At 41.4% G+C, this 14,422-nt stretch overlaps 1 protein-coding gene across 2 annotated transcripts in view; it reads right to left on the reverse strand.

Annotated features, from left to right (window-relative positions):
* The window catches only part of arnt2 (aryl-hydrocarbon receptor nuclear translocator 2), a 79,770-nt gene extending 66,064 nt beyond the window's left edge, over positions 1 to 13,706 (reverse strand). Inside the window, exon 1 of one of the 2 annotated variants that reach the window (XM_035999854.1) lies at positions 13,349 to 13,706. In XM_035999854.1, the coding sequence (XP_035855747.1) occupies positions 13,349 to 13,379 (31 nt within the window). In that variant the 5' untranslated portion in view covers positions 13,380 to 13,706. The remainder of the gene's footprint in view (positions 1 to 13,348) is intronic. The other variant, XM_035999855.1, reaches the window with a different exon arrangement.
* Positions 13,707 to 14,422: the final 716 nt, after the last annotated feature.

The following is a 14,422-nucleotide window of genomic DNA, read 5'->3' on the forward strand; positions in this document are numbered from 1 at the left end:
GGTTTCCTCAGGAGGGTGGCTGGCGTCTCCCTTAGAGATAGGGTGAGAAGCTCAGTCATCCGTGAGGAGCTCGGAGTAGAGCCGCTGCTCCTTCGCGTCGAAAGGAGCCAGTTGAGGTGGTTCGGGCATCTGGTAAGGATGCCCCCTGGGCGCCTCCCTAGGGAGGTTTTCCAGGCACGTCCAGCTGGGAGGAGGCCTCGGGGAAGACCCAGGACTAGGTGGAGGGATTATATCTCCAACCTGGCCTGGGAACGCCTCGGGATCCCCCAGTCGGAGCTGGTTAATGTGGCTCGGGAAAGGGAAGTTTGGGGTCCCCTGCTGGAGCTGCTACCCCCGCGACCCGTTACCGGATAAGCGGAAGAAGATGGATGGATGGATAATCGTACCAACAAAATCTATAATCGTTGCCTCCCTAGTAGGCGGCAGAGGGTAAGCGGTTTTCATCACAGCGGTAAGGGTATGAAACGGTTGTCGCCCATGTGAATGATTGCCACTGATCCTGCTCGCCGCTCAGAGATTACCGTGCTGGAGGTCACGGCAGGATACCGATACAGCGATACCGTTGTAGTATCGGTATACCGTGCAACACTAGCTGTTCCATTCTATATGAGGCCACAGTGCTGTGTGTCATACTGAAAGCAATTATACTGTAGCCTCCATCTTCCTCTCATCTTTGCCTCTCTTTCTCTCTCAATGCATTATTTCCCTCCTTGCTCATACACTAATCCATTCTGTTGTCCTTGCTTTTCCCCCTCCATCTCTCCACTCCATTCCCTCACTCATTCATTTAGACAGGTGCAATGGATATGCCAAACAAACCCTTTAGCATGCCCCAGTGCACCAAGTAACATAGTTAATATTTGATACAGTGTGCATTCCCCGCCCCCCACGTCTTTTCCAGAGAAATACACTGATACTGCAGTGCAGGGCCTTCCGAGGAACAGTCTTCCATCATTCATTCATGAAGTGGGAGAGTAACACACAGCTCTAAATTAGCATCATCTGATGAGAAAACAACTTCATCTGACGGTCATTCAGCCTGGCAGGAACACAGCAAACACTGCTGCCTTTCTGCTACCAGTCTGAATAGGGACTCTTTTACATGCACTTTACCATTCAAAGTGTTACACCTGTGCCACAAAGAAATACATTAGGGCTGCACGATATATCGTTTCAGCTTTGACATAGCGCAATAGTCACATTGCAGGACGTTACGATGGCAAGTCCAGTAAATTAACTCAAACACGTCATGCTACAACTTTTTTGCTGCTTCTTACAAAAGGAAAACTAGCCCGCTTCTCATTTTCCATGACTAATCCAGTGTTTCCCGTTAATTAACTACAGTCTAGGCCTGCCTAGTTTCCACAATGGCCGGCTTTAAGTTGGTGGCCAGCCAGCGCATACTGTCCTCATTGCGTCAGGGGCCTGGGCGATGTCGGCAACCCTTTTTTGCCGTGCCTTCACCATTCATATGAAATAAGAACTTGTATCAATCCCACATGGGAGAAATTCACTTGTTACAGCAGCTCAGGAGTCAAAAAAGCAAAGGATTGAGTGATAAATAAAAATGAAACAAAATAAGAAGACAAAAATATAAATTAAATAGCTATCACTATCAATATAGCGTACTGAAAGGCCGGTGGAAAGCTTTTACTAAAAAAGTGTGCAAAATAGGGTTGGGTACCGAACTCTGTACTTTTTAGAGTACCGACCAAATTACGTGGGTACTACCGAGGACTGATTAACTTTAGGGCTGGGCGATATGGAGAAAATCAAATATCACAATATTTTTGACCAAATACCTCGATATCGATACTGCAAAGATATTGTAGTGTTGACTATTGATGTTTTAACAAAATATTTACACAATGAGATTTTTGATAAATAATCATCAGTAATGTGGATATAATGACTGAGTGGGTTACAACAGTCTGGTAAATTCAGAAAATTACATCACTTTACTGTAATGCAGCCTTTAAAACCTAGAAAACACAACACTTATGCCATATTACGATATCCAAAATCTAAGACGATATCTAGTCTCATATCACGATATCGATATAATATTGATATATTTACCAGCTCTAATTCACATTATATCAATCAGTACCAAATTTCAGTACCTGAGAGCGCGTAAGTGCGAGCTACTCTGTCCTCTTTGCACGTTGACAGAGAGCGGAGCTCAGCTCCAACAGTGCAGTGCCGACGAGGCGAAACTACGTCGCCTCTGCAGCTTGTTCAAGTCACAGTGCATCATGGAAAAGCCAATACAGCGGTTAGGAGTTTTTTTTGAGTGGTGTGTAAATTGTTTAATATAAATAACGAAATGTTCTAAATATATAGGTTTGGAATTATTTTTACAACTTATTAAATGTTCTGTTATTACAGAGAAAAAGTACCGATAAAAGGTACCGTTGGGTATTATGAATAGGGCTGAACGATTTTTGAAAATAATCTAATTGCGATTTTTTTCCCAAATATTGCGATTGGATTATTTTTTTAAGCTCTTTGTCTTCTGTATTATTCAACAAAGACAAACAATAAATCATTTTATAGTATGAACAACACACAATTACACACTAGACAGTTAAATAAGTAAAAATATAGTGTATATATATATATATATATATATATATATATATATATATATATATATATATATATACACACACACACACACACACAACAGTGTATTTTTTTTTTACAGTGCACAGAGAGGAGCTGCCTCCAGCCCCTCCCCCTCGTGAAGTTGCGTGCTGCCGTGTGCACTTGTTCAGAGAGGCTATCATTACGTTAGCTAGTTGCTGGTGTTCTTGCCATGGGATTAACTGTACTAATAAAACCGTTGAAACACCGCGGCCACGCTGCTGTGAAAGCTCCCCGAACGTCATTTATCAGTCTGATTGTTATCCCTCTCAGTGACAGCTCCTCCACTCATATCTTTATAACGGAGCTAGCTAACTGGTAACCGGAGCTAACCGCTAATCAGCGCTAATCGTTGCCTACCGAGCCTTGAGTTCTGTGTGCCTGTATTCATTAACTGTCAGTCATGTGACCAAATCGCAGCCTTTGCGATTAGGAAATCGCATTTTAACATATCGCGATATTATCGCAAATGCAATTAATCGTTCAGCCCTAATTATGAATGATGAAATAGGGCACACCTTTTCTTGACTTTCCGATACTTGGTGCTTACAGTCAGTACCAAAAAAGTTGCCTAGCAGTGTTTCCCCTATAATGTACAAGCTGGCGGGCCGCCAGGCCAATGGGAACCCCCACCAGGCCACAAAAAAAAGAATGCAATAATAAAATCGGTTGAAACGTTGTCGGTAGCCTACAGGCTTGGTAGTTTAGCAATTAAACTATTTCATCGCATGATTGTCTATAGTTTACTGGCGATTAATCACACTTTCTTTAATCTGTTGCAAAAAGGATATTTTTCAAGTTTTTAATGCTCTTATCAACATGGGAGTGGAGACAAATATGCCTGCTTTATGCATAGGTTTCTTATTATTGCAATCATCCATAACAATGACAAATACTGTCTAGAATATTCTCCAGAATAACCTCAAAAGGTACTGTATGCTCAAAAACCTGCTGAAAGCATAATATGGTAAACTCAAGCTCATCAGATGGGCCATTATCCTGAATGGAACACTACTAGGTAATAATTACACAATGTAGTGTTAAGTGTCCCACTTTACACTTGGAAATGTTAACTTAAAAGGTAACTTCCATTTTTTTCAACTCTATTTTCCAATGTTTTTGTGTCTAAGTGACTGATGGGAACAACAATCTTTGACATTGGTCCAGTATTAGGCAAGATCGCTGCAGTCGGCAGCAGGGAAACAAGCTAGAATGTAAGTTAATAGGGCAAATTGTCCAGCTTGTATTTACCTTCACAAAAATGCTCGTTTTGCCACTGACAGGCTCAGATTATTATTATTATATTATTACATAAGTGTCTGACAACATTATCTATCTCTGATCCTTTCCATGATGTTGTCATACACTTTAGGCTACGCCGTAGGGTCCGGCGTAGACGCAGAGGGGTCTGCGGGGGTACGCCGTCGATTCTACGCACGACTATAAAACGGCCTTAAAGCAGTCAACCTGGGGGAAACACTTCCTAATGTCACGGTCACTCAGCACAATGTAGCTAAAGTGATAGCAAGGAGCACTAAAACCAACAGTCTCCCAGCTGTAGGGCTGGGTATCGTTCAAAATCTTTTGATTCGGTGCCAATTTCGATACCTCAGTTTCGATGCCGGTTCCTTAACGATACTTTTTTTGATACCATATGTTTTTAAATCCATTTCAATATCAAATTCTGGTAACACTGCTCAATCAGAGTAACATTAATACAACTGGTTGGTAGGGGTGCGCCAGTCAGATACTCAGGATTGGTATCAATCCGAACTTGGCCAAAATTAACAGAAAAAGAGAAACCTTTTTGCCACAACATGAACATATTATAAATAATAAATAAACAAATGACATTGTGTATAGGCTAATATTGAACTAACTAAAATGCAAAGGAATGTAAACAACAAAGACTTTTTAGTGCAAACTGCATAATGACACAAACCTTTAACAATAAACTTGGTGACTGCCCTGTTGTCAACATTGAACTAATGGAGAACTAACTTAAGTGCAAAGGAATGTAATTCTTTCAGCCTTGTTGCTGAAAGGTGCTGTAGAAATAAAGTTGCCTTGCCTTACAAGCTCAGCCTGTCAGTCAGTCACCAGGGCAGAGAAACCACTGTTGTGCCTGCTTGTCTCAGAGGAAGTTTTACGTCAACTGCACCGCGACCGCTTTCCCCTCTCCAATAATATCATATCGCAGCGAACGCTGTCTGAAACCACTTTATCGGCATTGCCGTGACTCACTGGGATTTCAACAAAACCGCAGAGCCGACGTAGTTTGCTCGAGTTTACTCCGTCCGCACCTTTGTGCAAGTGTGTGTGTTTTTGTGTGTGTGTGTGTGTGTGTGTGTGTCGGAGCTCATCTCTCTGTCAATATGCAGAGAGGACACATAAGCTTGCGCTTACGTGCTCAGACGCTTTTGGAACCGAAATTTGGCACTGAAAGATAAATAATTTTTCGATACTCATGGGATCGGAGTATTTCGGTCGGTGCCATAAAAGTATCGACGTTCGGTGCCCAGCCCCACCCAGTTGTCTATTACTGGGTAAGCTGACAATCTCTGCATTCCTTTAAATGCATGGCAGGTGTTCCAGGTTTCTTTGGTGCAGTGTCTTAACGGCACATAGCAACAGTCGATCAGAAGCCTGGTTTTAAGTAAAAAGCCCCGAGGTCAAACGCATTAATGAGCCTGTGGGGAGACCAGGGGGAATGTTGCATACTTTCTCCTTTTCAATCACTGCTCTCCCTCAGACAAGGTTGTTTCTATTCTCTCTCTTCAATGTCATCTTTTGTTTCTTTCTACAGATGTCTTTTCCCAAACCACAGAGTCTATCAAACAGCCTCAGGGCAATAACCATTCTGGACAATTAATACTCCAAAAGGGAATACACACACAGACTCAGGGTCTGTTCGATGAGCCAGACCATACAATGATAGCAATTATATCACATCCACAGAGACAGAGCGCCTCACCGGAGGGGAAAACAACTCTTTGCTCTCCATTGACTTGTTTGTGTGAAGGAGCCTCAATTTGAATTCCGTGTGATAGCAAACAGAAAAATGCCTCAAAGTTGCTGTGTGGTGGGATGCACGCACCAGCACAAATGTAAGGAACCTGTAACTCAGTTTTTATAAGCCGCCGAACCGAAGATTTTTGCTTTTATGAAGACAAAAGTGGATACAGACATGAGGAATCAGCTGGGGGAATGTGATCCTGACACTAACATTGTGTTACCAAGTCAAACATCCAAATGTCAGTATTAGGCTAACTATATTTCTAATATAGTCAAACAATGAGAGTATGCAGCTTGTGTAGTTAGCGGAATGTGGAAAAATCAGAAAGCTATGCATCATTATGTTTGCAAGTGCCTTAGCTTGCTAACACATAGCTAACATTAGCTTACTTACAGCTAACTTAAGGTAATCCTTTAACATGCTTTAATCTGATATCTTTAGCTATCTACAGGCACTTTTTTTGAGCGTTTCAGCCATCAGTTGCATATTGTGGCACTGGTTTTCCCCTCCAGTGGGTGTGGCTTTTAGGGTATGCATGAAGCGCTCTGTCTCTATAAAGGGTTAGGAGGAGTATACAGCTGTTAAAAAATATATTTTTTAATGCACTGGTATCGGCCGATACACAAGTTCAGATATCGGTATCGGGAAGAAAAAAATGGTATAGGAACATCTGTAGTTTTAATAAGAGCCACGTGTTGCATTGATTTGTGAAAGCAGGACAGTGTTTGTGAGCAGCGCTCAGCTTTAAAGGACTGGATTTGGGGAGCGGGCAGTTTTAAATTTGCTGAGGTCAATAAATAAACTGCAGGTCCCAGGATATAGATAGCAGTGACCAGAAGCATGACGTCAACAAATAAAGTTGAAAAGAAGATTAAAGCAAGTTACCAGCTGCATAGTCTCACATTGCCGTCCTTTCTCCACAGTGCTGTGAAAATACGACTGGAAAAATAGTCCTTTATTCAATCGAAAGTCACAAAATGAAAAACGAGCACCGAAAGGTTTAACAACAAACTCAAATGACTGGCTTCTCTCCTATATAACTAACAACACTGTTACTTATTCCGTATGTTTGAGAGATAGTCTCTTCACTCAGAGAACAGAAGGAGAAAAGTAAAATAAGCCTTATTCTAAAGGTGCTGACACACAGAGACGATTATCGGCCGTCGGACCGTCTGGCGAGGTCCGTGACTCGAGTCTGTTCCGTGTGTCCCGTGCCGTCAACCGTCCGAGGAGCCGTCGGCCTTCATTTGGGCCAACCCGACATGTTTAGTCGGAGACAGGGCAGTCGGGACTCACCCGGAAATGGCGAGCGGATGAGCCTCTCAAAATCTGACGAAAATCTTTTAAACTGACCTTTGTCGATCTGAAATGAAGACAGATTCAGGAACTGCATGGCCTATTTCTCGCTTAAAATGTTTTCAGAAACACGTTTCGGTGAACTATTTTAGTACAATATGAGATCGTATTCTGAACATAGACTGTATATAAGAATGGACCAACAGATCCCGTTGCTCTGGACGGAGACCAGTGAAGGCCGTTAGAAGCACTTTTCCGGTGAGCGCTGAGCATTACTGCGCAGCCTCCAACTGAGAGAGACGACGTAAATGTGACGTGAGCAACGTGTCTGAAAGTTGTAAGTCTTCTGGTAGCTGTGCCAAGAGAAATCTCAATCATTCCGAATATTGCAGAGACGGAGAGCGTAGGTATATGTAAGGAGATAACATAGGCACAGGCTAATTATTGCTAACTAAAATGCTAGTTAACATTAGTAATTGCACTTAAACAGCTAGTTTCTGAGACGAAACTGCCTGCGCGCTTCTCCTGTACTATACAGTAATTCCTCAACTATGCGACAGTAAGTTGCGTGGTTATGACACAATCGTTAGCCTATTTTTATAAAAACGTCTGCTACGGAGCCATAACGTGAGGTACAAGGTAATGGAGCCTTTTATACATTGTCGTGTTTCTTTAGAAATAAACAATGGACAAATAGAGTCTTTAAACGCTTCAGACGTAAAGTTATTCGCTGTCAAAGTGGCGCCAAAATGAATGGCAGTCAATGGAATGCTAACGGGGGGTGATCGCTTTGTAGGATTAAAATGGCGCCATAGGAGGTTCGCGGTCCGAGGAGAGGCTTACCCCCTTGATTCTGAACACGCCGCCATGACAGTCTGGCTGCGAATTTCCGGAGAAAAAAGAACCACGTGACGCGTTCGTCCAATCAGCTGCCAGTTTTCATTTTCTGGGAAACAATCAGACTGTTAATGGAAACAATACAGAGCAGCGCTGCCTGCTGCTATGGAGACGTATTACGTTTCGCGCACACGCAGAGCGTATGCTCAAGTCGGCGTCTCTTCAGTGTGTTCTGAGGCACTTTTTGGACCTCGGGGACCCGACTGATCAGTCCGACTGCCTCTTCTGCCGACGGTCAGCCGTCTGGTTGGTATGTAAGCACCTTAAAGCACAAATAAATTACCATCAAACACTCAACAGATGGTTTTTGTGAAAACAGATGCTCTTTTCTCCTCTGCATTTTATTCATTGCAGCAGTAAACAAGAAACTAGGCTACTCTAGTATCAATGTATGACCATATAGGACGAAGGGAGAACATTTCTCTTTGATTAATATCATTAAAAGTAAAGTTAGGTTTTGCTGTCCGCATCCAGACTCATTTTAACAGAGAAAGAGAGTGATCTGGACGAGACAGCGACACAGTGAACTGCAGGCTGTGGACGCGTGTGTCTCGGCCAAGAGAGAGAGAGAGAGAGAGAGAGAGAGAGAGAGAGAGAGAGAGAGAGAGAGAGAGAGAGAGAGAGAGAGAGAGAGAGAGAGAGCGGTGGTATTCTCTAACGTTCTAATGCTGGGTTTTACAGGCAGATTTTTCTTCCGCTATTGCTCTGCAAAAGTTAACTCAGAGTCAACTTTGGAGAACGGGCGGGGGATTTTCTATGCTAATTTCAAGGCTGCTGCCCTGCACTTGTGTACTGATATCGTGAAACACTTTTTACCTCGAGATATCTCGTCATGTTTAATCTCGCTAGATCTCGTGGGGACAAGATTTCGTCACACCTCTAAGAATTGTCTAGCTAGCTGTCTGGATTTACCCTGCAGAGATCTGAGGAGCAGTTAACCATGGTCCTCATAATTCCACCGGAGTTTAGAACGCCAACACAAAGAAAGAGGAAGGTAACGGACATCCGGCGGAATTTCCGGCGGAATCTGAACAATCCCAGAAAGGGAACGTCATCGATGTAGACTACCGGCTGCACAGTCCCCCTATCAGCAGAACTTTGTTAAAAAAAAAAAAAAAAAAAAAAAAAAAAAAGGAAAATATCAACCTGGCTCTAATTACGGATCAAATTTACCAATTCAATTATATTCACCATCTTTTCTGAGTTTGTTCAAGCATGTCCTGTTATTCAGCAAACTCATAATCCAGCAAAGAGCACTCACCAGACACCGCTGTGTTTCTCATTAACGTGAAATGGGCAGAAAGGTAAAGCACTCCGGCGAGAGGGACATACTTCATAAACACCACTTCAACACAACAGTGCTTTCTACAGTTAGTGTAGAAAGCTAATCCAACCACAATATGAGGCAGGACAGAGACAGAGAGATGTTGGCAGATAAAGTGACAAGAAATCACTCCACTCTTTTGAAATTGCTGGATACCTGTCTTTTCAACGTGGTATCATGACTTCGCGTAAACATACACGCCGACTTTCTTAAACCAAGTGGCGTGTTATCTGTACGCATTTTGAGCTATTCGCGTGTATGTCTACGCTGTATACAACGGACGTAAACATACATGCCACGTGGCGTGTTATCGTTGTCTTGCCGTAGAAGAAAGCTACAGTTGAGTTTAAGAAAAGAAGAACCGGTTGGGTATAGGAAAAGAAAAACGGTGTTGGTTTTATTAAAAGAAGAAAGCGGCGGTTGAGTTTAGGAAAAGAAGAACGGCGTTGGGTTTAGGAAAAGAACAACGGGGTTGGCTTTACACAAACAAGACAGTGAGGAAACGCCACACGCGGGACGCGATCCCCATTCTCCTGGGTGAAAGTCCTGCGTTTTACCCATCCACCACCCCAACTAACCTCCCTATGCAGATTTTCGCCATTTCATACTACTCCCTAAAATTCACACGCAATCGCAAGGTAATGTAAGTCAATGGCGTTGATAAACATGCTAAAAAGCGAGTATGCGTCTTTATAACGCCAATAATGGCATACGAATTGGCGTGTCATACATACGCCATTTCATGAGATCAGTCTGGTCTTTCTGTACTGTATCAAACCTTTTTTTTTTTATTCCAAACATTCCTCAGTGTAAATGCCTTTGTTATACAAAATCCTTTTCTGTAATTTAGATAAATAAGCCAAACTCCTAAAATGCACGTACCAGAGTTGACCTAAAAGAAATACAATACGAAATTGACAAAATTGGTGCTTCAAGCCACAATGAACTTAGGGATAAATCTGTTGATTATTTCTCCAATTGATCAATTGTTAAGTCAGTAAAATGTCAGAAAATAGTCCTTAACTCAAAGATATTCAGTAACTCATTGAGTTCAATTTTGTTTGCTAAATGACTTGAAAAACTGAATGATTATCCAAATAGTTGTGGATACATTTTTTTGTTGATTGACAAATCAATTAAAGGGCAACTATATAGCATTTTCAGGATTATACTTGCATTTTGTGTTTGTACTTTCTACCATCAAAAATCGCAGATAAAGGCTTCTGAACCAAACACTACCCAATCGGACATGTTTCAGCAGTAATGCGACCCGGAATTTGGGAGAATTTAACAACATTGGCAGCCCAGATGACATTTTTTAATGCCGTTAGCCATGTAGCAACTTTAGTTAGTAGTTGACACTTATAGAATATAGCAACAATTTCTACAGTCAAAAATAAAGGATTTTAAACCAAATACTACTAACAGAAAACGTTTCAGGGGTAATGTGACCCAAATTGGGGAGAATTTAACGACACTGGCCGCCAAGGAGGTGTTTACTGCCGCTAGCATGTAGTTACACGGGACAATGATAACACCGCAGTGGCTTAAAAAAAACACTCCAGTCCTGCCTACTTGGAGCAGATGACCAATCATAGAAGTCCGGCTTAGAGTTGCGTAAGACTTAGCCGAGAGTAGAAAAAACAGTTGAAACCGGAGTGTTCAGAATAGCTGGAATTCTTAACGTTTTAGCTCACAGCGATTTGTCTAAAATATGTTCACCTCATTATATTTATTTGTTTTGGCCATGTTAAACATGAAAATCCAACATTATAACATTGTAGATATGACAGAAAACACGGAAAAGTGACCTTTCATGGAAAATTTAGTACAGTACTCAACAGTTTTCTATACATTCTGCAGTTTGATCTGTATATTTTATGGTCCTGAAATCACCGTTGTCCTCTCCAAACACACAGCCCTCATTAATATAATAATAATAAAAATAATAATTTCACTTGTTATGTCTCACATGCTCTTACACCAATTGGATCCGGCAGACGGCCAGCTGGAGGTAATCCTGCAGTGACACAGCCTTCCCACATCCCTGGGCATCTGGTCTGAGGTCAACACACCGGACCGTGCTGCCACGCCAGGGGACACAAGAAGGCTGATCACAGATCAGCAGGCTAACTTTTCCCTCCTCTGGCTACAGCAGCAACAGCTACAGAGTTAAGCATGACTTATTCTTACTGGGTCTCATCAGCGGATAGAGAAGCTGCACGTAGCTCTCACTGCACGCTTCCATCAAACATCTGAGTGGATCATAACATTACAACAAACACAACATGCAGGGGACAATAATTAAAGCAATAGGTTTGTCCCTGGCCTAGAGGGTTTGTGCTGCTTCCATACAAGATAAATGACTCTTATTTGCAATGACAGACATTCCCCCATTTTTTTAAAACAAGAAGAGGAATTTTGCTTTATCTTTTCACAGTGCCCTTCTTTTATCTGACAGGGTTATTTTCTCATCTGGTCATTGTTCATTCTAACAGCACCTCTCAATACTCTGTATGCAGCCAAGGTGCTAATAACCAGACAATTCTTTATTTATATTCCCTTTTCATTTGCATTGCCAATGAAGCGGCACAGAGCGTGAGGTAGAGTATGGTTGACATGTTTTCATATGGAGGTCTCAGAAGCTCAGAGAGTCTGTCCTTTACACAAGATTAATTACTTTCCCACTCTTTCGTGATTTGGACAGATCCTTTCGGTGTTATTTTCTTATACTTGAATACTTATTAAATCCTGTTTGAGGAGGCTAAAAGGCAAAAGATGCCATGTGGAATCATTATACCACATTTCTTTTCTAATTATGCTGAATAATAATAACTTCAAGGCATATCCACACAGGCAGTAACATGCAATTGCTACAGTACATTTTGTACAATTAGCCTACTTCATTCAATTGTAATTATGTTAATGTTTTGCCATGGCAGTTGACTCAGACCATATTAAAGTGATTAACTGCCTTATTTGAACGCTTTGTAATTGTCAAGCTCACTAGAAACAAAGTAATGAGAGCAACATGTTACAGTATATTTTTTTTAAATTGTATTTACTGTGTAATCTGGGGTGAGACATATAAAAAAAATCTATTAAGATACATATATTCAAATTTAACTGAGACCCGTGCTTTTCGCTGTACCTGTACTAGTAAAATCACAGCAACTCGGCACTGGGAGAACATCACGCCAGACTCTATTTAAGCATTTATCAATTTACACTTTCTTTGTTTATCTGGAAACAAACATAGCACTCAGACATTCACATTAAGAATTGTTACATATTAACATTGAATTCCAATAAATCGGCAAACGTGTGAACAACCAAGGATCACGTATTTCAATCAAATTCTAACTTTTATTAGGCTATGTTACTGGTTCACACAATGCCCTGCTGCCCACCGAGAGAAAGGACTGAGTCAAAAACAGGGGCACGGATTCTGAAAGTTAACATATTTTTCAAATACGCGGTACATGGTGTCTGGTGGCTAGATGCCGGATTGCAGAATGATTTTAAAGGAATCGTGAAATGTTAATGTTGTCTCCAAATGTCATTACGTTATTAGCTACATTAGCAGATTTTGTATATTTGGTTTAGCTTTTCGCTCTGTCCATGAAAGCGGTAACATTACATAGCCTACCAGGACATATCTAAACCCTTTCAATGCAATAATGAATCAACAGGCGAGCAACAGAGAAAGTGTCAGCCTGTCTCCTATTTACGACAACAAATGTTAAAATGTCTCCGATGTAGGCTAGCATAACATATGAAGGGCAGTGATGTAGGGCAACGATATGCAAAATAACCTTTTGTATCACAGAGTGAGGAAATCAAAGGGTCGGCAAAATGAATGCATTTGGCTAGCTTTACCGAGAAAAACAGGATGCGATACTGTATGGGAATAAATGCATATAAATACACAACAACCAAGTCGTTTTGACACCTAAATTGGTGGCAAAGCTGTGAAGAATAACAGTGTTGTGAACGGCGGTTCAGTGGGGGAAGGGGGATGGATGCTGAAGCCAGGCTTCGGCGGCCTGTAGGCGCTTCAGCCCTCTTCAGCAACAGTCTAACGAAAAGACAGCTTCTTTTTCTATATCCAGATAACATGAGTAAACATTCCGTTTCATCTCCACCAACAGACTGGGATATTGACTTACCCGACGGGTTGACAGCGGCGGGAGTTGCCATGTTTCCTCAATGGAGAAAAATAACAAAACGGCAGCGAGCGATGGAGATGACGCACAATACGGCTAGAGAGCCCCCGTGAGAGACCGTCTAAACTCCGCGGGATTGGCACGCGAGGCTCGGTCCAACCGCCTCACATCCGGAGAAAAACTAATCCTCGTTCAAACGACTAAAACAGCCTGTTTCTGTGCGATATAGTGTATTTTTAATGAAAATGTTTTCCAAGACCAGATTTAGTAAAATGCAAGATGTCTGAATGGTAGCACCGCGAGATTTTAGGGTTGCTTGAATAAATTAATGTTATACAGTGTGACTGCTGCAGTGATGAATGCAATCCAAAGACCATGGCAAAGACGTATTATAATGGTGTGTTGAATGTAATGCTACATTGTGTTTTACGTTTGGGTGGCTTGTTTGTGTTACACACAGTTGTTTGTGTGTTAAGATATTTCACTCTGTGTAGCCTCTATAGTCCACTACACGGAACTCTTCCAAATGTCAAAAGCTGCACAGTTGTTGTAGACCATCGTCTGTCTTTACCACGAGTAGACGTTGCTAGCGCGGCTGCGCATAGATTGGCTCATTACTCAACAACATCATCGGTGTAAACCAGCCCAGCAGAAGTCACAAACATGAGTTCATTTAAGAATACCCCAGCCTTTTGGTATAATGTTCTTCAAAGCCACTTAAAGTGTGGCCAATTTACTTTAAACTTTTACTCCACTACAATTCAGAGGGACTTAATGTACTTTTTACTCCAATATATGTATTCAATAGATTCAGTTACCCAGTCAGATTATTAGTAAAAGTTATTATCAACAAATTCATTATGATATATTATTATAAGTTAAGATCATGGTTAGTATGTTAAAATGAGCTTCACCTTTTTACATATTAAATCTATCAATGATTATAATCCAGTAATATAATATTTTTTTTTTCTGAAATGGGCCATATTACATAATGAGTACTTTTACTTTTGGATTAAATATATTTTGATCATAATACTTAGGGGGAGACCAGGGACAGTTGTAACACTTTTTGCA

This window comes from Sander lucioperca, chromosome 3, assembly GCF_008315115.2.
Source record: "Sander lucioperca isolate FBNREF2018 chromosome 3, SLUC_FBN_1.2, whole genome shotgun sequence".
Classification (NCBI taxonomy): domain Eukaryota; kingdom Metazoa; phylum Chordata; class Actinopteri; order Perciformes; family Percidae; genus Sander; species Sander lucioperca.